General features: G+C 44.7%; 1 protein-coding gene across 1 annotated transcript in view; it reads left to right on the top strand.

Moving 5' to 3' along the window:
- Positions 1-20,409, top strand: part of COL7A1 (collagen type VII alpha 1 chain) — a 360,938-nt gene that overhangs the window by 145,137 nt on the left and 195,392 nt on the right. The window contains exons 20-27 of the mRNA XM_082266262.1: positions 1,582-1,725; positions 2,418-2,543; positions 5,498-5,641; positions 10,280-10,402; positions 13,219-13,365; positions 13,494-13,622; positions 14,929-15,075; positions 17,072-17,208. Coding sequence (XP_082122388.1) covers positions 1,582-1,725; positions 2,418-2,543; positions 5,498-5,641; positions 10,280-10,402; positions 13,219-13,365; positions 13,494-13,622; positions 14,929-15,075; positions 17,072-17,208 — 1,097 coding nt within the window. The remainder of the gene's footprint in view (positions 1-1,581; positions 1,726-2,417; positions 2,544-5,497; positions 5,642-10,279; positions 10,403-13,218; positions 13,366-13,493; positions 13,623-14,928; positions 15,076-17,071; positions 17,209-20,409) is intronic.

The following is a 20,409-nucleotide window of genomic DNA, read 5'->3' on the forward strand; positions in this document are numbered from 1 at the left end:
CATAAACACACTCCTAAACCTTGTGGACAGCCTTCCCAGAAGAGTTGAAGCTGTTATAGCTGCAAAGGGAGGGCCAACTCAATATTGAACCTTACGGACTAAGACTGGGATGCCATTAAAATTCATGTGCGTGTAAAGGCAGGCGTCCCAATACTTTTGGTAATATAGTGTATATAATATTTATATTAATTTTTAACCCACTGGTGAAGTGGTCTTGTGGTGAACCCACTGGTGAATGAAGTCTTCTTCCTCTAATCGCACCAGCCTCTCTCCCAGATTCTCCACCTCTAAGCTGGAGAATCTGGGACAGAGATATTTCACAGTAATGGCCAGTAAGATCTTCAGATTTCACTTTCATAAACTGGCTGTTTGTGACAGAACGGTTGTGTTCTGTGATTAGAAGCAGAGAACATGTTCTCTGCTCCTCATCTCAGCTACATAAACCGGTACACACGAGAGATCAGCCATGATCCTGAGCAGGGGAGGGCCTGGGGGGCAAGTTCAGTCAAGCGGCCCATTGAACCATCGAATCAGCTCACCATCCATGCCCACCTAGTTTTATAATGGATATTGATGTTATGAAGCAAGACAAACATGATCCAATTTGGTAACATAAGTTAATGTTCATAGCAACAAAGGAGGTTTAACAAAAATACATGACATCACGCCAGGCGGGGCGTAGGAAGCTCCTGTAGGACGCAGATCACTATGCCTAACAGGGGAGTGACTGTGTTAGTATTGTGCCGGCCAGGGGCAGGAGCATACTTTGCACACTCATATCGCTCCGCTGTGGTTCTGCAAATATAACATTGGGTAGCGGCAACCGGCAGCTGTATACAGTGTCTGGCCCCTACATTAATCCAGCCCTGAGTTTGGCCTTTTTACCTGGCATTAGAGCAGCCCAGGGGGCAATTGCCACCCTGCCCCCCTTCCCAGTTCTCCCCTGATCCTGAGTATCGTAGCTTTTTTCTCTTTCAACAGACACCATAGTCTTTTTTAGTCTCTCAAAACCAAGCAAACACAAATAGCTCTCTTTTGGAAAACAAAGGTAAACAGTCCATGGTCCTGGTATAACGAAGACCAACAATGGGACTCACCGCCATTATCTCCCTGTTTCGGAGTACAAGACAAACTGTAGGAACTCAGCAAAACAGAGACTCAGGCTGGGTTTACACATTTGCCATTGGGATGCAGCTTTTAAAGCTTCTCTTAGGTTATCTCTTTCAGGACCAAAGTCCCTGTAATCAGGGTTTGGAGGCTCTTTCCCGCAGTCTCTGCGAGTCTCCGAATTCCAAGCCCCAATTGAGGATTTACTAATACTGAGAGAATTGCCAGTCGGTCCGCTTCTCTCCAACTGAACTAACCTGGAACCCCTCACCCTATATGGATGAAAACCCCTGAGTATTCAATGATGTCCTCAAACCACCCCCCTTCAAGGGATTACAACCCAAATAGTGGGGAAATGTTCTCTATCCCTGGTACAATGTAGAATCCCTATAGGAAAAACTTTTTCTTATCAGTGTACAAAGTTTCTCTGAAATAAAGAAATTGTAAAGCAATCTTTCCTTGTTTGTTCATAAGGTCGTGAGATCATCAGAACCCTCCCAGCAGGGGCAACATTATTCGACATTGATGGACTGCAAGCAAACACATTATATGTCATTGGGGTGACCGCTCTTGCCGGTAACACAGAAAGCAGTCCAGCGACCATCACAGCTCGCACAGGTAAGCCAACTTTTATGATAGAGTATAACAGGTTTCTTCAAAGAACTTTAGTACAGTATATATAAAGCCAGATTTCTTTTGTTTTGCAAAGAATAAAGAATTCTGAAAAACCCAGTCACTTTTTGGCCATCTGCAGTATATCTCACTGGGGAGATTTCTCCTCATTTCCTGTCCCATAGACCCAATAGGAAGTAGAATTTTTCCTTTTTTTTAAAGTGAAGAAAATTTTCTCTTAGTCACCATCAGAACAAGTCCCCATTGGGACTTTTCACCTTTATCCTTGTTCTCGCTCATTTTTCGTTCCAGTGAAAATGGCCATCAAGATAAATACAAATAAATCTGCTCAGTTGTGATACAGACAGCAATTAAAACCAGATCTAGCCCTTCCACAATCTATCCAAACCTAAACCTATGGAGGGCTGGTGTGTTCTGATGCCAATCATGGTTCATGGTTACAAATTATACAACGCACCACCTGGGGATTTTTGGAAACACTGCATCCACAATGACCCAGAAACTTTATCCTTTTAACAGAATAGTAATTTTTAAAATTTTCTTCTCTCCTAAAAATATGTGAGATAGTGGCTTTTCTTTGTAGTACCAACCCTTGTTGTTAGAGGTTCTGAGGAAGGAAGGTGGGGGGCTGCTCTCTTTTCAGCTGACACTTTGTTATTCTCATTTGATCTCTGTAGAAGGTGATACAGTCGACAAAGTAAACAATCTGAGGATTCAGAACCTTGGGGAAAACACCATACGTGTCGAATGGAGCCCGGTCCCCAGAGCCACAAACTACCGGATTACTTGGAGACGTAGAGATGGTACGTCAATCTTTCTCTACTTTGTAAATGCTGGCCTTCATGTGCCCGGCTCACAAAATATCAGAAGGTAAGGTGTGAGATGTTTAGGAATAACATTGGGATTGTGAATAAAACAACCATGGCCAGATTTGTGCTCCATGGCGCCGTAAGTCAACTGTCCTATACTGCCAGTCATATCCAAGGGTAGAGGGATTTATATCACACTTAAGATCAGAGGCTATCAGTATCCCAGGCTAGGTCCATAGATACACTGTAATGCAGGTCCAGTCCCAAAAAATGGGGAAATGGCCACAAGAGAAGGTGCCAAGCACTTAACCCCCTTCACTACCAGAGTAGCTGTCACCCTACACCAAGTCACCCACTCCCTGGCCGGTTGGTTGCATTTAGCAAAGATACATTTATGGTTTTCCCCAGCAATGGCAACATTAGCCTACACTAGACAGCAAACTACATGCTGCACTAAAATGTACTGTATCTCCTCTAACATACAGTCCCCTTGTTACAAGCCCTGTTCTTTAGCTATGCCATGCAAAGCACCACTTCAGACCAGGCATGTAAAGGAACACAAACTGTTTTTACTGAGGAAATGCAAAGATAAAAGAACAGTCTTTTGCAAAGCAACTTCTGTATAGAGGTTCTCTATCGCCCATTAGGTAATCCTACCTGAGTAGCAGAAAGTTTATAGTCCTTTAAAGTCAGGAGTTCCATAAACGCAAATAATACACAGGGGATAGTAAGAGTCCTTAGAGTCCATGATTGGCAATGATCCTAAAAAAGGCAATAAGTCCATAGCTTGCAGTCCATAAAGCCCTCATGTTCCCAGCCCCTCAAGGAAACCCAACTAACCCCCCAACTGGGGCACAGTGAGTCAGCACATAGAACAGCATTAACTGCTTTGTAGGTACCTACCTACAGAAATATAGAGCCAGAGTGAGTGAACTGAAAGTACATATTACACCAAGCTTTCCCAAACTGTTTTAAAGGGGAGACACCCTTGAACTATCTTTACTGGCTTAGGGAACCTCTGCTGCTAATAATAACAATGTGTTCAGCTCACAGTACAATAACATGAACAGTACATTGCGATATAAAAATAAAAAAATAAGGAATGTGGTGTAAGGTATTTGACACCCATGTTGTTGGGTATAAAGGATGGTTGGGTGTAGGGATTACCTGATTTTAAAATGAAGGAAATCATAAAATCCTTGGCTAGAAAAGAAACACAAACAGTGAAAATTGTAGTGTTCCCTCACATTAGTGGTCAATGGAGAAGACCACCCCCACATTAGTGTTTAGTGGAGAACAGCCTCCTTAGATTGGTGGTCAGTGAAGAACGGCTACTTTTTATTGGTGGTAAGTAGAGAAGACCACACCCACATTAGTGTCTGGTGGGAAAGAACCCCCTTAGATTGGTGGTCAGGGAAGAAAGGCTCTCCAACATTGGTTATGAGTGAAGAAAGGCCCACTCATATTGGTGGTAAGAGGAGAAGACCACCCTCACATTAGTGTTTAGTGGAGAACAGCCCCTTAGATTGGTGGTCAGTGAATTAAGGCTCCCTCAAATTGGTGGTAAGAGGAGAAGACCACACCCACATTAGTGTCTGGTGGGGAAGAGGCCCCTTAGATTGGTGGTCAGTGAAGAAATGCCCCCTCATATTGGTGGTAAGAGGAGAAGACCACCCTCACATTAGTGTTTAGTGGAGAAGAGCCCCCTTAGGTTGGTGGTCAGTGGAGAAATGCTCCCTCACATTGGTGGTTAGTGAAGACAGGCACCCTTGTTTAGTGGAGAAGAGCCCCCTTAGATTTATGGTCATTGGAGAAGGGTTCCCTTGTATTGGTGGTCAGTGGAGAAAGTCCCTTGTTTAGTGGAGAAGACCCCCCCCCCCTCTAGATTTGTGGTCATTGGAGAGGTGCTCCCTTAAATTGTGTTTAGCGTTTAGTAGAGAGGAAACCTCGTAAATTGGCGTTCAGTAACAAAAGGACTATCTTACCATAGCAGACATTGGTGGAAGGGTTCAATTGCAATGGTGTCCAGAATACATATTAAGTTACAGGTCATTGCAAAGAATGTGCCTTGCATTGCTGCTCTGGGGAAGGAATGACCCTCTTACAAGATAGCTCTAAAAATAATTTGCGTCAGTGGCATAGGCAGTCCAGTCCCTTTTCCTGTCTCAAAAGTGAGACATCAGGAGTATGTTAAGACCCATGATATTTCAACAAAGCCCCCCAACAGGGCTCCTGAAAAAAATAGTAAAAAAAGAAAAATATATTATTAATATTGAAAAAATAAAAACTGCCGACACCGTCCACTGCTCTACTGACACCATACTCTGCCCTACTGATACCTTCTACTGTCCTACTCCCACCAACATCTGCCCTACTGACACCTTCTACTGTCCTCCTCACACCAACTGACACGTCCACTGCTCTACTGACACCATCCACTGCCCTACTGACACCGTCCACTACCCTACTGGCACCGTCCATGTTTTAATACATTTTAAAATAAGAGTGTGTGTATAGATATGCACGCATGTGTGTTTGAGCTTTAGGGGGCACACCCTAATGCAATAAGCTGCACACACCTATGGCCAGTGGTTACTCTCTGAGAGACAGAAATTGCCCAAGGAACCCCTAGCAATCTCATCATAGACTGATCTGCCCTCCGTGTGACAAATACTATATGTGATGCCGCTCTTTGCATGAACTATTGTCAGGGGTAATGGTTAGCTACTGACTTTGGCTAAACAATTGCATGTCAGTAACACCTCTGCTTAGTCTGATTTGACAGCACATTTTGGGGAATAAAGTCAATTGTTTGAAATGGTTGATGGAGCAGAACATAGTTACTGATGAGTTTCCATGCTTGGGAATGGAAATATTCACCTAGATTGTAGTCAAAGTTTTTTCCTTTGTAATAATACAACTGTACAATATATGTGTTATTCTCACAGGAGTTGAAGTGTCTCGGCTGGTTACCAGGGATGTGACATCAGTCGACATTACAGATTTAGTGCCCGGGACCGTCTATACCATCTTTGTCTCAACACTTATCGGCTCGGTTGAGAGCGAAGCGGAATCTATCACTGCGGAAACTCGTAAGCCAGACCAAAATTTATACTACATATTAAATAATATATAACATATATACAGTAAAGATGAACTGATCTTCTTCAACTTCTGTAAAACCAGCGTGTCAGATTTTCTCTGATCAGTGTATTCTAACGATGGGGAAGTCTCCCTGCTGTCGGAACACAAAGGCCGGCTTGATGTGGATGGGGGATTTGAGTTTGTTTTTTCATTCAACCTGCTGGTTAAACGAACAAAAGCAAAAACGACTCCTCTATGGCCAGTTTAAATTTTTTGTGAATTCAGCCAACCGATTGGTTCTTGGTGCTAATCCTCTCTCCTCTAGTCTGAGCTTTGTTACATATGGGTTAAAACTAGGGATGCACCGAAATTTCGGCCACCGAAATTATCGGCCGAAAATGAGCCTATCCCATTTCGGCCGATAATGGGTTAACATTGCCGAAATTAATATGGCCGCTGTGAGGAAGGAGGAGGGCGCAGCGCAGGGCAGGTTTTAAAAGTCCTGCCTCTGGCCGGCCGCCCGCCCTCTCAATGACGTCCCTACTACGATCTGTGCATTAATGAAGTGACATACCCGGCGGAAGGGCGAGCGGCCTCTAATAGATAGAACTATGTGATCCTTCCCTGTCAGCTCAGCGGTACTGTGTGTGAATGAGAACTGAACTGACCTGACACCGGGCGGGGGGTGGGGCGAGCGGCCGCTAATAGATAGAACTATGTGATCCTTCCCTGTCAGCTCAGCGGTACTGTGTGTGAATGAGAACTGAACTGACCTGACACCGGGCGGGGGGGCGGGGCGAGCGGCCGCTAATAACTAGAACTATGTGAGAGCTTCACTTCCCTGTCATGCATGTATCTCCCCTGACAGGAAGTGAAGCTCTCACATAGTTCTAGTTATTAGCGGCTGCTCACCCCGCCCCCCCGCCCGGTGTCAGGTCAGTTCTCATTCACACACAGTCCCGCTGACAGGGAAGGATCACATAGTTCTATCTATTAGCGGCCGCTCGCCCCGCCCCCCCGCCCGGAGTATCAGTTAATTCATATACATCGTGCCGCTGACAGGGAATTGAAGAGAAGTGAAAGGCTCACATAGTGACAGCTATTAGCGGCGTAGTAGTAGTGACATCACCGGGAGGCGGGCGGCCGGCCAGAGGCGGGACTTTTGAATAATGGACACCGTGACCGGAGGAGCTGAGTGAGTAGGAGAGGGACGCTGATGCGGGGGGGGTGTGATAGCTGAGGCAGCTTACCATTGGTATTAGTATTATGCAGCATGAGGGGGTTGATGTATTGTCACTGCTGCATTAGTGACCGAGCAGTGGCAGTTAATTAACCCCTTTGTGCTGCATTAATTAACACTGATACTGGTTGCACTAATGCAGCACAAAGGGGTTAATTAACTGCCACTGGTCGGTCACTAATGCAGCAGTGACAATACATTAACCCCCTCATGCTGCATAATACAAATACCATTGGTAATTAAATTAACCACTTGCCAACCCGTCACAGTGTATATACTGTGACAGGGTGGCAGCGACAGGTGTACATCGCTGCCTGTTTTTGGTGTATGCCCGTTCCATCTATTTTAAAATAATTTGGGGGAAAAAGTCATTTTCGGTTTCGGTTTTCGGCCAAGGGCATCCTGCATTTTCGGTTTCGGTTTCGGCCCAAAATTTTCATTTCGGTGCATCCCTAGTTAAAACCCTTCCCAGATTATTTTTGCTGTCTCTGTCCTGTTGGGGTTTATCTCTTCACTTCCTTTCCTGGAGATGCAACAGGAAATGAGAGGAAATCTTTACAAAGTGAAGAGAATTCCCCTCTTAGATACAGTTGTTGTCAAAGAAACAGAAATCTCCAAAATTGGAAGATTTCCCCTCACCTCTTGTTCTGGTGCCCACTCTAAAATTTTGGATTTCCCATAACCAGGGGCTGACTGGCAACTTTCAGCCCAGGGGGCAAGTGCAAACCAGAGGCCCATGGTGTAGCGACTCAGCTCCCCTCCCACTCTTCCTCTTCCTGGCCTTCCCCTGACCCCCATTCCAGGCTAAAGCTCAGCTCCAGGTACTCTCTACTCACCGGCTGAATCCGTGTTCCCAAGCTGGCCAACAGGAGGGGGCTGGGACAGCTTGGTCGGGGATGGCCAGAGGAGGTGAGTCTCCAATGGGGCATAGAATCGGCCTCTGCTCAGACACAGTTTACACCATTCATCCTGGGGGGGGGGGGGGGGGGGAGGGTGCCTGCGCTCTGTCCTTGTCTTCATCCCGCACTCATTAGGTCATCAGTGGGGACTTTTTACTTCTCTTCACCAGGAATCCTTTCGGCATGTCTGTGGCTGAATCGGTGCAGCCTTTTTACAGGGCATCAAAGTGGCCCGAGGGGGGGGGGGGGGCAATTTCCCCCCCCTGCCCCCTGGCCCCTGGCCCAGTCCTCCCCTGCCCATAACTCTCTTCTTTAATGGCAGTGGTCACCAGGGCAAATAGGGAGGTCGAATCTCCCCATTGAGACACAGGTAGCAATAAAAAAAACTCATACCAGGGACAAAAAAGATAAGGCCACGATTCTTGACACATACTGTAATAATGTATTATAAATGCTTTCTTTTATTACCATATTTAAAGATACAAATACCTATTTAAAAAAAAAAAAAGAAAAAAAATTATACACCCTCAAAAGAAAACAAAATGATAAAATTTAAGTCTGTGAGATATTTATAGCCTCGGTGGTCTATAATAAAGTCCATTCAAGAAAATTTAAATTAAACTAAAGGCAAAAACTTTTTTAAGTTTTGAAGAGAGTGGAGAGGGATTAGAACACCTGTCAGGTTTTTATTGCTGTCTGTGTCCCATTAACACACCTCCCAACTTTTTGAGATGGGAACGAGGGACACCTATTAGCAAAAATATGTAGGCATAGGACCAAAGGCATAACTAGAACCTTCAGGGCCCCGGTGCAACAAAAACCATGAAGGGCCCCCCGGACCCCTGGTTGGGGCCCTTTCCTTCAAGCCTGGGGCTTTTCCCATTGATCTTGGGGCCCTTTACTCTCATTGCGGGCCCTTTATTACGGTCCCACAGCGGGACCCTTTCACAAGTTCTGCAGTGGCCCCCCTTCATGCCATCTTGGGGCCTCCCCATGGTGGTGGAATGCCAGGGCCCGGTTGCAAGTGTGACCTTTGTTATCCTGGAAGTTCATCCACTGGTGTCAGTAGTTTTTATTTTTTTGGTATTTTAATTGTAATATTTTTTATCATTTTATTTTATTATTTTACAATGTCACTGACTATGACTCTGTCCATTCAGAAAAGGAAGGAGCTGGTAAATTACATATTTACTGACCCCTTCCTGGTTCTCTATTGTGACACACCCCCTGCAGCAGCCGGCAGGAGAGGGGAGGGAGCACAGTGGGGGGGGGGGGTACCAGGGGAGCACACAGGGGCCCAGAGGCAGCAGAACACAAGTGAACTGGATAGGAGGAGTGGCGGGGGCAGCATACAGAGGAACCAATCTCCTCCATTTCCTCCTGTAGCTACAGGAGGAAAAAGGAGGACAGTGATTTCTCTACATGCTGCCCCCCTGCCCCTCTTATCCAGGTGTACAGGGGAGCCGCACAGGCCCCTTGGAGCATGGGGCCCGGTTGCAATTGCAACCCCTCTAGTTATGCCCCTGCATAGGACACACCTCCCGCCATACTCCCTTAAAGGAGAATTATACAAAAAAATAATGATTGATTAGTTAAACTCACCAGTGCTCTTTTTTAACCACTATTCCTTTATATTGGCTTTTGAAATTTACAAATGCAGCAATTTGGAAATTGGATGAAAAGTTTGGCCCTGGGAAACACTTTTTGAAAGATCTAAAGTGCATTTTATATATAACTATATAAATCAGACCAAAATGAGGAACAAATGGGGGGGGGGGGGGGACAGAGAGAGACTTTGTTCTAAATCAGGGACAGTCCCTCAAAATCAGGGACAGTTGGGAGCTATGCATTAGAGAGATTCACCCAAATCCCAAATTTTGGGTTGTCACCAAAACAGGAAATGGGTGGAAATCCAATAGGGACACTAGTTCTGTTGATGATCAGTGTTGCCCTCACTTTGGAGGGATTTTCTCTGACTTCTTGTTTTGGATATGAGACAGGAAGTGAAGAGAAATCTCCCAAATGGGACACAGATGGGAAAAAAACTGACATGGGTTATAATCCTCCTTATCCTATCCAAAATAAAGAAAAAAAGTTTTAACTTTAGTTCTACTTTGAGTTATAAAGCTGTTGTTTGCTCTCCTGCAAAGCTAAATTGTGTTTTTTATTATTATTATACAGGATTTATATAGCGCCAACAGTTTGCGCAGCACTTTACAATGTGAGGGAAGACAATAGAGTTACAATACAATTCAATACAGGAGGAATTAGAGGGCCCTGCTCGTTAGAGCTTACAATCTAGAAGATCCATTTGCAGCAATAGAAACTTATCAGGGGGTTCTAATGTCTCTCTACTCTATTCAAAGCTAAAAAATAAAACATTGGGTGTACATACACTTTAAGAACATTACTATTTAAATTTACCAAATTGTCTTACATTATTGCTTGTGCCCCAATGTCTTCCTCACGTTGGACTCATACGTTGTTCATTCTCTGTCTTCTCTTAGGACAACAGGAGGTTGGTTCTGTCACAAGCCTGCGGGTCTTTGAGAGCCAGAACACTATACGGGTGACGTGGGTTGGTGTTCAGGGAGCCACAGCATACAGGGTTTCATGGAGCCCCGAAGATGGTACCTAAAAATCGAACTCATTTTTTAATTCTTTAAAACGGAAGTCTGTTCTACTTATATGTTACTTTTATTGCCCCCTATTCCTCCCTATCAACATGGCAATTAAGCTTTTACATTAAAATGTTGTTTTGTTTTGTTTTTATTGCATACTATATTTTAGACCCAGTGACGTCATCATTGGATCTCCGTGCTTCTCAATGCAGGGTGGTGGGATGGGTTGGCAGGGTGCTGTACTTACCTTCCTCACAGCACCCTGCCTTTGTACTCTTCTCTTGTCACATAGGACGCCCAGAATTGTCTTATGCAACAAAAAAATTTTCAGTAATAATATTAATGAGATGAAACAAATGATAATAACAGCCAGAAAAAAACGGCAGATTGTGAAAATTGTAGTGTTTCTTCATATTGATGGAGAAGGGTGCCCTTACATTGGTTGTCAGTACTTGAAGGATCACCTGACATTGGTTGTCAGTGGCAAAATAACCCCTTACATTGAAAGTCAAACAGTGAAGGACTCCCTTACATTGTTGGTAGGTGGGAGAAGACACCTCTTACAACAATGACAAGTGGGAGAAGGGCCCCTTTACACAGGTGGGATGAATGTTCCTTACATTGGAGGTCAGTGGGAGAAAGCTCACCTTACATTGGTTGTCAGTGGTTGGAGGACCCCTTACATTGGTGGTCAGTGGGAGAAGAACCCACTTACATTGATGTTGAGTGGAAGAAGGTCCTGCTTACACAGGCAGTGAGAGGGAAGAATGCTTCCTACTATTAGTCAGTATTAGAATTACCCCCTTTCTTGGGTGGCCAGTGGGAGAAAAAACCCTTACAAGAGGGAGATGAGCCCCTTTATATTGCTGGTCAGTTGGAAGAATGCTCCTTATATTGGTGGTCAGAGGGAAAAAAAATCTCTTACATTGGTGGTCAGTGGTTGAAGGACCCCCTATATTGGTGGTCAGTGGAAATAGAACCCTCTTACATTGATGGTGAGTGGGAGAAGGGCCAATTTCCACAGGCCGTGAGAGGGAAGAATGCTTCTTACTTTGGTGGTCAGTGTTAGAAGGGCCCCCTTTCTTGGGTGGTTAGTGGAAGAAAAAAACCCTTACAAGCAGGAGAGGAGCCCCTTTACATTGATTGTCAGTGGTTGGACGACTTCCTACATTAGTGGTCAGAGGGAGAAGAACCCTCTTACATTGATGATGAGTGGGAGAAGGGTCTGTTTACACAGGCAGTGAGAGGAAAGAATGCTTCTTACTATTAGTCAGTGGTAGAATGACCCCCCTTTCTTGGGTGGTCAGTGGGAGAAAAAACCCTTACAAGTGGGAGATGAGCCCCATTACATTGGTGGTCAGTTGGAAGAATGCTCCTTATATTGGTGGTCAGAGAAATAAAAATCTCTTACATTGGTGGTCAGTGGTTGAAGGACCACCTATATTGGTGGTGAGTGGGAGTTGAACCCTCTTACATTGATGGTGAGTGCGAGAAGGGCCAGTTTTCCACAGGCCGTGAGAGAGAAGAATGCTTCTTACTTTGGTGGTCAGGATTAGAAAGGCCCCCATTCTTGGGTGGTCAGTGGAAGAAAAAACCCTTACGAGTGGGAGAGGAGCCCCTTTACATTGGAGGTCAGTGGGAAGAATGCTTCTTACATTGGTGGTCAGTGGGAAGAATGCTTCTTACATTGGTGGTCAGTAGGAAGAATGCTCCTTACATTGGTGGTCAGTAGGAAGAATGCTCCTTACATTTTTGGTAATTTAGAGGAATGCTCCTTACATTGGTGGTCAGTAGGAAGAATGCTCCTTATATTGGTGGTCATTTGGAAGAATGCTCCTTACATTGGAGGTCAGGGGTAAGAATGCTCCTTACATTGGTGGTCAGTAGGAAGAATGCTCCTTACATTGGTGGTCAGTAGGAAGAATGCTCCTTACATTGGTGGTCAGTAGGAAGAATGCTCCTTATATTAGTGGTCATTCTGAAGAATACTCTTTATATTGGTGGTCATTCGGAAGAATGTTCCTTAAATTGGTGGTCATTTGGAAGAATGCTCCTTACATTCGAGGTCAGGGAGAAGAATGCTTCTTACATTGGTGGTTAGTGGAAAGAATGTTCCTTACGTTGGTGGTCATTTGGAAGAATGCTTGTTATATTGGTGGTCAGAGGGAAGAATGTCCTTACATTTGTGGTCTGTGGTAAAAGGAGCTTCTTATATCGGTAGTCAGTGGCAGAAGAGCCACCTTACATTGATGATGAGGAGAAGAAAAGCTCCTTTACACTGGTGGAGGGAAGAATGCTCATTATATTGGTGGTCAGTGGGAAAAGAACCCTCTTACATTGTTGGTCATTGGTAGGTGGACCCCCTTACGTTAATGATGAGTGAGAGAAGGACCCCTTTCCACTGGTGGTCAGAGGGAAGTATGTTCCTAACATTGGTGGTGAGTGAGAAAGGGACCTTTTTACATTGGTGGTCAGTGGGAGAAGAACCAACATACATTGAAGATGAGAGGAAGTAAAGCCCCTGTACATTGGGAGTCAATGGAGAGAATGCCCCTCATTACGGGCAGCTAAAAAAAAGATCAGTAGCTACAGTACTTGTCTGAGAGGCAGAAGTTGTTAAATACTCAATGACCCCCTCAGCAATCTCTGGTGGAACCCTTGATGAGAAAGGTTGCTGTAGAGGGTGAAAAGTGCTTTCCTACCATTTTTTTAAATGCAGGGACCAAAAAACCTTTTAGAAACAAAATATTAAATAAAAGTATTAATAAGCAATAAGCAGTGACTGTAGGTCTCCGTACTAAAAAGCCTGCCTGATGCATCACTAGGTGGTCCAGAACAATCCAGGGCGGTGCCAGGAAACACCAATACCTTTGAGCTGATCAACCTGTCCCCGGGTGAGCGATACACTGTGAAAGTTACGGCACTGGTGGGCACCCGGGAGGGACAACCGGTCAACACGAGTGTCACCACACGTAAGTAGCGCCCCCTACTTAAAACAGAAAAACAGAAACTCCACGATTTCCTAAAGGAGTAAATAATTTACCACCTTTAACCACCTTTAACAAAAAAACATTTTGTTTGTGTATTCTGCCCTGCTCAGCGGACGTCACTGTTGTAAACCCCGTCAGAGCTCTCCGGGTGATAGACGTAACACGCCAACGAGTTAGGCTGACATGGTCGGTGGTCCCTGGAAGTTCTGGCTATCGGATTTACTGGAGACGGGTGGATGGTAAGGACATTTTTCCTTTAGAGTTTTAGAAAAAAAATCAAGTTTGAACAAAAATATTTTACTGGCAGAACTGATTCGATCTCTCAAGGTTACTTATTAACTATCTCAGTTTGGGAAACTGGCAGGGCTAATGTACAGATCATCTGATCTCCTGAACCTAAAATTGGTTGGGGTCTGCCCTGTTTCAAGGTAAACTGTGCATTGGCTCACTCAGCTGCCGGCCCCAACATGCACTTATATACACTATGCACTTTATTTTTTTTTTTTCGAGTCCTTGTCTTGGAAGAACATAATCATAAATACATTACTATGGGCCCTGTGACACACATCCACACAGCTCCAATGAAACTTGTCATATTCAGGGCTTTATAATTATCTTGTATGATCAAAAGCGCCATCTAGTGGCCAAAATTCAGTTTTTCCCTGACAGGTGTTTTAAAACAATTACCACATTATGGCCACTAGATGGCGCTTACAACATTACAAGGTAATTATACAACACAGAATAAGGCTAGTTTTGTTGGAGCTGTTTGGATATTTGTCACATTTGTTCAGCAAGCTTTTATACATAGGTCCTTATGTTAGAGCAGTGTTTCTCAACCTTGTTTTAGTCAAGGCACCCTTTAAAATTGAGGAAAACCCCGAGGCACCCTGCAAAATTATGGACAGTCTTGAGGCACCCCATCCTAAAATATAAACACTATTTTAATTATTTTACATAATGTAAAATAATTATTTTACATAATGTAAAATAATTATTTTACATTATTTTACGTAACATCCACACATGTAGGGGACCCAACGTTAGAGGTGCAAACTGGTACTGACTAGTATTCCAATGTTTTTCTTCTTTCTCAGCTTTTGTTCAACTTCATCACTCAACTAATGTGACCCAAAGCTGATGGAGAGAGGTAGGGGAGGGTCAAACAAGGATGATAAATAGGCAACTGACATCCTCCCTATCAACTGATGATGTCATTGGTCATTTGGTGGTTATTAGGTGGTTGGCAGCTAGAAGGTGCACAATGTAAACCTGTGACTTTGTGTAACTAAAAGGCAGACTTCATCCACCCACCACCTTGTATACAATTTTTGGGCAAATTTAAGGCAATATTTAGGCATTTTGCCAAGGCACCCCTGAAGAAACCTCAAGGCACCCCTGAAGAAACCTCAAGGCACCCCAAGGTGCCTGGGCACCCTGGTTGAAAAAGGCTGTGTTAGAGCATCATCCTATTTAGAGCAAAAAACACTTGCATAGATTTAAAAAATGTTCTCCATTTGTAAGCTTTATAAATATTTCTTACAGGAGGTCCAGAAACGAGCCGCTTGGTGTCTGGAGATGTGGGATTTTATGACATTGACAACCTGATATCTGGTGCTCGCTATCAATTTCGCATAACCTCATTATCTGGGAGCCAGGAAAGTGAAGCTGTAACTACACTGGCAAACACCCGTAAGTCTGATGTCTAATTTCATAGCTGTGACCCCATGCACACTGAGCGTTTAGCCCCGACGCCTGGGGCTCTGGCATTTAGCTGTACAGATGTTTTGTTTTCCGGGCATTCGCCCCCGGGTAGATTCTGCTCTAAATAAGCACTGGGGCTGGACGGGGCAGCTGTGACCTCTGTTTTCATCTAAACAAGGCAGATATAAAAGACACAAGTAATGCAGCTCTATATTCATTATTACATGTATTGCTTTTAAATATAAATATCTGAATTTGACTTTGTATCCGGATCTGTACAGCACAGCAGAGCTCAGACTGGAAGAGATGAAAGCAGTACAAGGAGCCAATCAGTTGTACTGTGGTGCTCATGTGATAAAAAGGAACATGTTGATAGGAGGAGAAAGCAGAGTGAGAGAAGAATGAGCTGATCAGTCTTTTGCTCCTCCTTTCACTATCCAGTCACAGGGTGGTGGAGGGACAAGACCTGTAAGCATTCCTTCAAGTGGTTGTAAAGGCTGAAGGTTTTCTACCTTTATGCATTCTGTGCATGAAGGTAAAAAACCTTCTGTGTGCTGCTCCCCCCCCCCCACAGCCCCCCTTATATATACCTGAGCTCTCTCTCGATCCAGTGATGTGCAAGGGAGCCTCGGCTGTCCCAGGTCTCTCTCTCCTCATTGGCTGAGACACAGTAGGCTTTGGCTCTCACTGCAGTCATATATAGCCAGTGAGCCAATGAGGAGAAAGCGGGGGGCTGGGCCGAGCAATGGATGGTAGGAGCCCCTCATAATGGGCAAAGCAGGTGTACAGACCCAGGAACTCAGCATAGGGATGGTGGGAACCCTTCATTATAGGTGCAGCAGGTGTACAGACCTGGGAACTCAGCATATGGAAGGTGGGAGCCCCTCATAATGGACACAGCAGGTTTACAGACCCGGGAACTCAGCATATGGATGGTAGGAGCCCCTCATAATGGGAACAGCAGGTTTACAGACCCGGAAACTCAGCATATGGATGGTGGGAGCCCCTCATAATGGGAATAGCAGATGTACAGACCTGGGAACTCAGCATATGGATGGTAGGAATCCCTCATAATGGGCACAGCCAGTGTACAGACCTGGTAACTCAGCATATAGATGGTGGGAACCCCTCATAATGTTCACAGCAGGTGTACAGCCCTGGGAACTCAGCATATGGATGGTGGGAACCCCTCATAATGGGCACAGCAGGTGTACAGCCCTGGGAACTCAGCATATGGATGGTGGGAACCCCTCATAATGGGCACAGCAGGTGTACAGCCCTGGGAACTCAGCATATGGATGGTGGGAACCCCTCATAATGGGCACAGCAGGTGTACAGACCTGTGAACTCAGCATTGGGATGGTGGGAGCCCCTCATAATGGGCACAGCAGGTGTACAGACCCAGGAACTCAGCATATGGATGGTGGGAACCCCTCATAATGGGCACAGCAGGTGTACAGCCCTGGGAACTCAGCATATGGATGGTGGGAACCCCTCATAATGGGCACAGCAGGTGTACAGACCTGTGAACTCAGCATTGGGATGGTGGGAGCCCCTCATAATGGGCACAGCAGGTGTACAGACCCAGGAACTCAGCATATGGATGGTGGGAACCCCTCATAATGGGCACAGCAGGTGTACAGACCCAGGAACTCAGCATATGGATGGTGGGAACCCCTCATAATGGGCACAACAGCTGTACAGACCTGGGAACTCAGCATAAGGATGATGGGCACAGCAGGGGTACATACATACTCAGGAACCCAGCATATAAATGGTGGGAACCCCTTATAATGGGCACAGCAGATGTACAGACTCAGCAACTCAGCATTGGGATGGTGGGAAATCCTCATAATGGGCACAGCAGGTGTACAGACACAGGAGTCTAGCGCAGAGATCTCACAAGTAGAGTCTCCAGGACGTAGAAGAAACCAAGACTGTGTACTGGATGAAATCTTCTAACTGATTACTTTTTTGTTGACAGTTTGTGGAAATGGAAGATTGGACATTGTCTTCTTGGTGCACACCACACAGGACAACCAGTATAACGAAGAGGCAATTAAAAAATTCCTTTCTCGGGTGATCTCCTCAGTTGGACCGCTTGGATCAAATGCCACCCAGGTAACTCGGTAGCTGACATTTTACAAGATAAACCTGACATAGCATCTAACTCTGCCTCTGCCCAGTTCTATCCAAATCTAAAAAGAAAACGTTAGTCTTACAAGCTGAAGTTAATTCTGCATTTATATCCCCAGTTTGTCGTTTCCCTGCTCATTAAGATGCTAATGAAAAAGTTTTAAAAAAATCTATCCATTTTTATTACATACCTTATTTTGGACCCATAGATGTCACTTGGTCTCTGCATTTCTCTACGAAATGCAGGCAGATCATGTCTGGTGGGAGGGGCTGGTAGGGTGCTGTGCATTGCTTCCTGAAAACATCCCAGCACCCTGCCACAGTACTCCAGTCCTTTCAGGAATCCTCAGCCCTGGTGCAAGCCGTGGGATGGCTCTGGGGAGGAGTTATGCAAATATCAAAATGCTTTGATGGGTGGATGTCAGTCCGGAGGAATGGGCGCTCCTAAGCGAGCTCCATTAGCATGCAAAGTGCAATAGGTAACACCCACATGGGATCCTGAGCTTCTGTGATTGAAGAGAACAGATACCCAAAGAATGACACATTGTGAGGAGCTCACAGTGTGCAGTGAAATCAGAGTAAGCAATTTCGGTCTAGGAGAGGAGTCGTGTTCTATCAGATTCTGCAACCGGAAGTTACATTCGGAGGAGAAAAACGTACTGCGCATGCGTCATGCATTCCAACATGGCCGCTATGCATTCCAATAGGTTTCCTAATGTGACAGAACACGAAGCAGCGGCCGACATCTTCTTATAACCGTCCAGGTCTTGAATTTTACATTTATTCTAGCAGTAAACTCACCTTATATACTAAATAACAGTATTACATTTCTATTATTATTGTAATATAGTAAATATAACGAAAAACCTGCAGGTAGAAGGTGGCAACGGCCATCTTGGTACACCCTGCACTGCTCAGCGACAAACTGATTATATAATGAAATAGACTATTTCTCTATATGAGGTGAGTTTACTGCTGAAACCAGTCTGAAATTCAAGACTTGTCTGGGTGTAAGAACATGTCTGCCGCTGCATCGTGTTCTGTTACATTAAGAAAGCTATTGGAACGCAGAGTGGCCATGTTTGAGCGCATGGCGCATGGGTAGTGAGTTTTCTCGTACCAATGTCACTTCTGGTTGCAGAGTATATGGATGAGCTTTGAGTATTTGTTTGTCACAAATGGGCTTCTTTGTGGGAACTTTGAGTTCCTGTATTATCATGGATTCTGACCTCTGATTCCAATAAATCACCTCCTGGCTCGGGGAGTTGAACCCACAGCCATCTCATTGCAAGCCTGGTATTCTACCACCTATGCCACCGTTAAGCCTGCTTAAGCTGACCACACTCTCCCTAACTTTTATCTCATCCACTGTGTGTAGGGTGAAATAGGAGTTGGTTAGTTAGGAAGGGAAAGTGTGTTCAGCCTAAGTGTGCTTGACGGTGGCATAGCTGGTAGAATACCAGTCTTGCAATTGCAAGTTTGTGGGTTTAAATCCCTTGGTTTATAAGTGGAATTTCTATAGTTAATAATAATACATTGCTGGCAGGGAGAGAGATTTTTGCTTTTTACAGTTTGTTGAGATCATATAGTGCAGTGTATACCACAAAGATATATATATATATATATATATATATATATATAGGCACTTCAGTGTTTATCAGTTTATGTCAGTATTGCTAAAAAAAACCATATCAGGCCACATGTCGTCAACATGGGGGGGGGGGGGTGCTTTGGGGCAGGGGGGGCTCTTTTCCTGACAACCGTGGGCTGTGGTTGTGCGGTCTGCGGGGGGAGGCTTATCGGAATCTGGAGATCCCCAGATCATGTCCCCCCATGTGAATGGATATTTTGTACATCGTACCCCTACCCATTCACCAAAAATTGTACAAAAAAAAATAAAGACGAAAGCCAGTTTTGGAAAAGTCCTTTATTAAAAAATAAAAAAAATAGTGTCCCCCGATGATTAGTCCCCTGCCCGCCTGCCGAAAAATAGAAAAAAAAAAAGAAGCTCCTGCTCCTATGGACGCTTCCTGCGCTCTGAGCTGTTTTGATTTTGACAGCTCTTTTATAGGGATCTGACCTCACAAGCTGCCCCACAATCCACAATGCACTGCTCAGATGCAGTGAATAAATTACATGACGTCCCCTGATATCCATTCACATAGTGGGGTGCCAGGATCTGGGGGCACCCTTGTTAATGGGGGCTTCCAGACGACTCCGATAAGCCTCCCCCCCCCGCAGACCCCCACAGCCAACGGTTGTCAGGAAGAGACCCCTGTCCCCATCAACATGAGTGCAAGGTGCTTTGGGGAAGGGGGCAAAGCTCGCCCCCACCCCTATCCTGGCCAGCCAGGCTGTGTGCTCAGATAAGGGTCTGGTATGGATTTTAGGGGGGACCCCTCGACATTTTTTTTTTTTAATTTTGGTGTGGGATTCCCCTTAAAATCCATACCAGACCCATTTTTTCATCTTTTTATCTGTATTGCCAGGAGCCGACAATACATTACAGCCGCGAGCAAGTTTAAATTACATTTTTTCCTTTACAAATGTCAGTATTGCTGCAGCAGGCTACATACATCGCACAAATGCGCCACTTTACAGGCACATCAAGGGGACCTTCCAGGCACGATATTTAAAGGAATTTTTCATTTTTATTGTTTCACTTTAAGCATTATTAAAATCACTGCTCCTGTAAAAATGATCGTTTTAAAAAAAAAAATGTTAGCGTTTATTCATGTCCCCCAGGGCAGTACTCCGGTCCCCATACACTTTTTTGGGCCAATAACTGGCTTTTAAGCCTTTAAAATGAGGACTTTTGATTTTTCATGTTCGTGTCCCATAGACTTTAAGGGAGTTCGCTAGAGCATTTCCCCTGTTCGAGATGTTCTGGTGCTCATCACTAGCAGAGTATGATAGGTAGCGGTATTCTGATAGAACACCGGCCTAGCCTTCACCTTTTTTTAGATCCTTTTTCCCAAAGAGCAGGCTGAAATCTGCAGATTTTTTGTATTTTTTGGAAGCAATCATACAGCACCATCTAGCGGTTTTCCTTATTACTACAACTCTAAGATTTTTTTCTTGCGTCAGGATGTTGATTAAGTTGAAGTTTGTCCTGTCACTTGCTGACTGTGTTTTTCTATACTGTCCTCATTTTCTGGTCTAAAAGTTGTTCCAATCATTTATGTG

This window comes from Pelophylax lessonae (assembly GCF_965119305.1).
Source record: "Pelophylax lessonae genome assembly, chromosome: 8".
Lineage (NCBI taxonomy): Eukaryota > Metazoa > Chordata > Amphibia > Anura > Ranidae > Pelophylax > Pelophylax lessonae.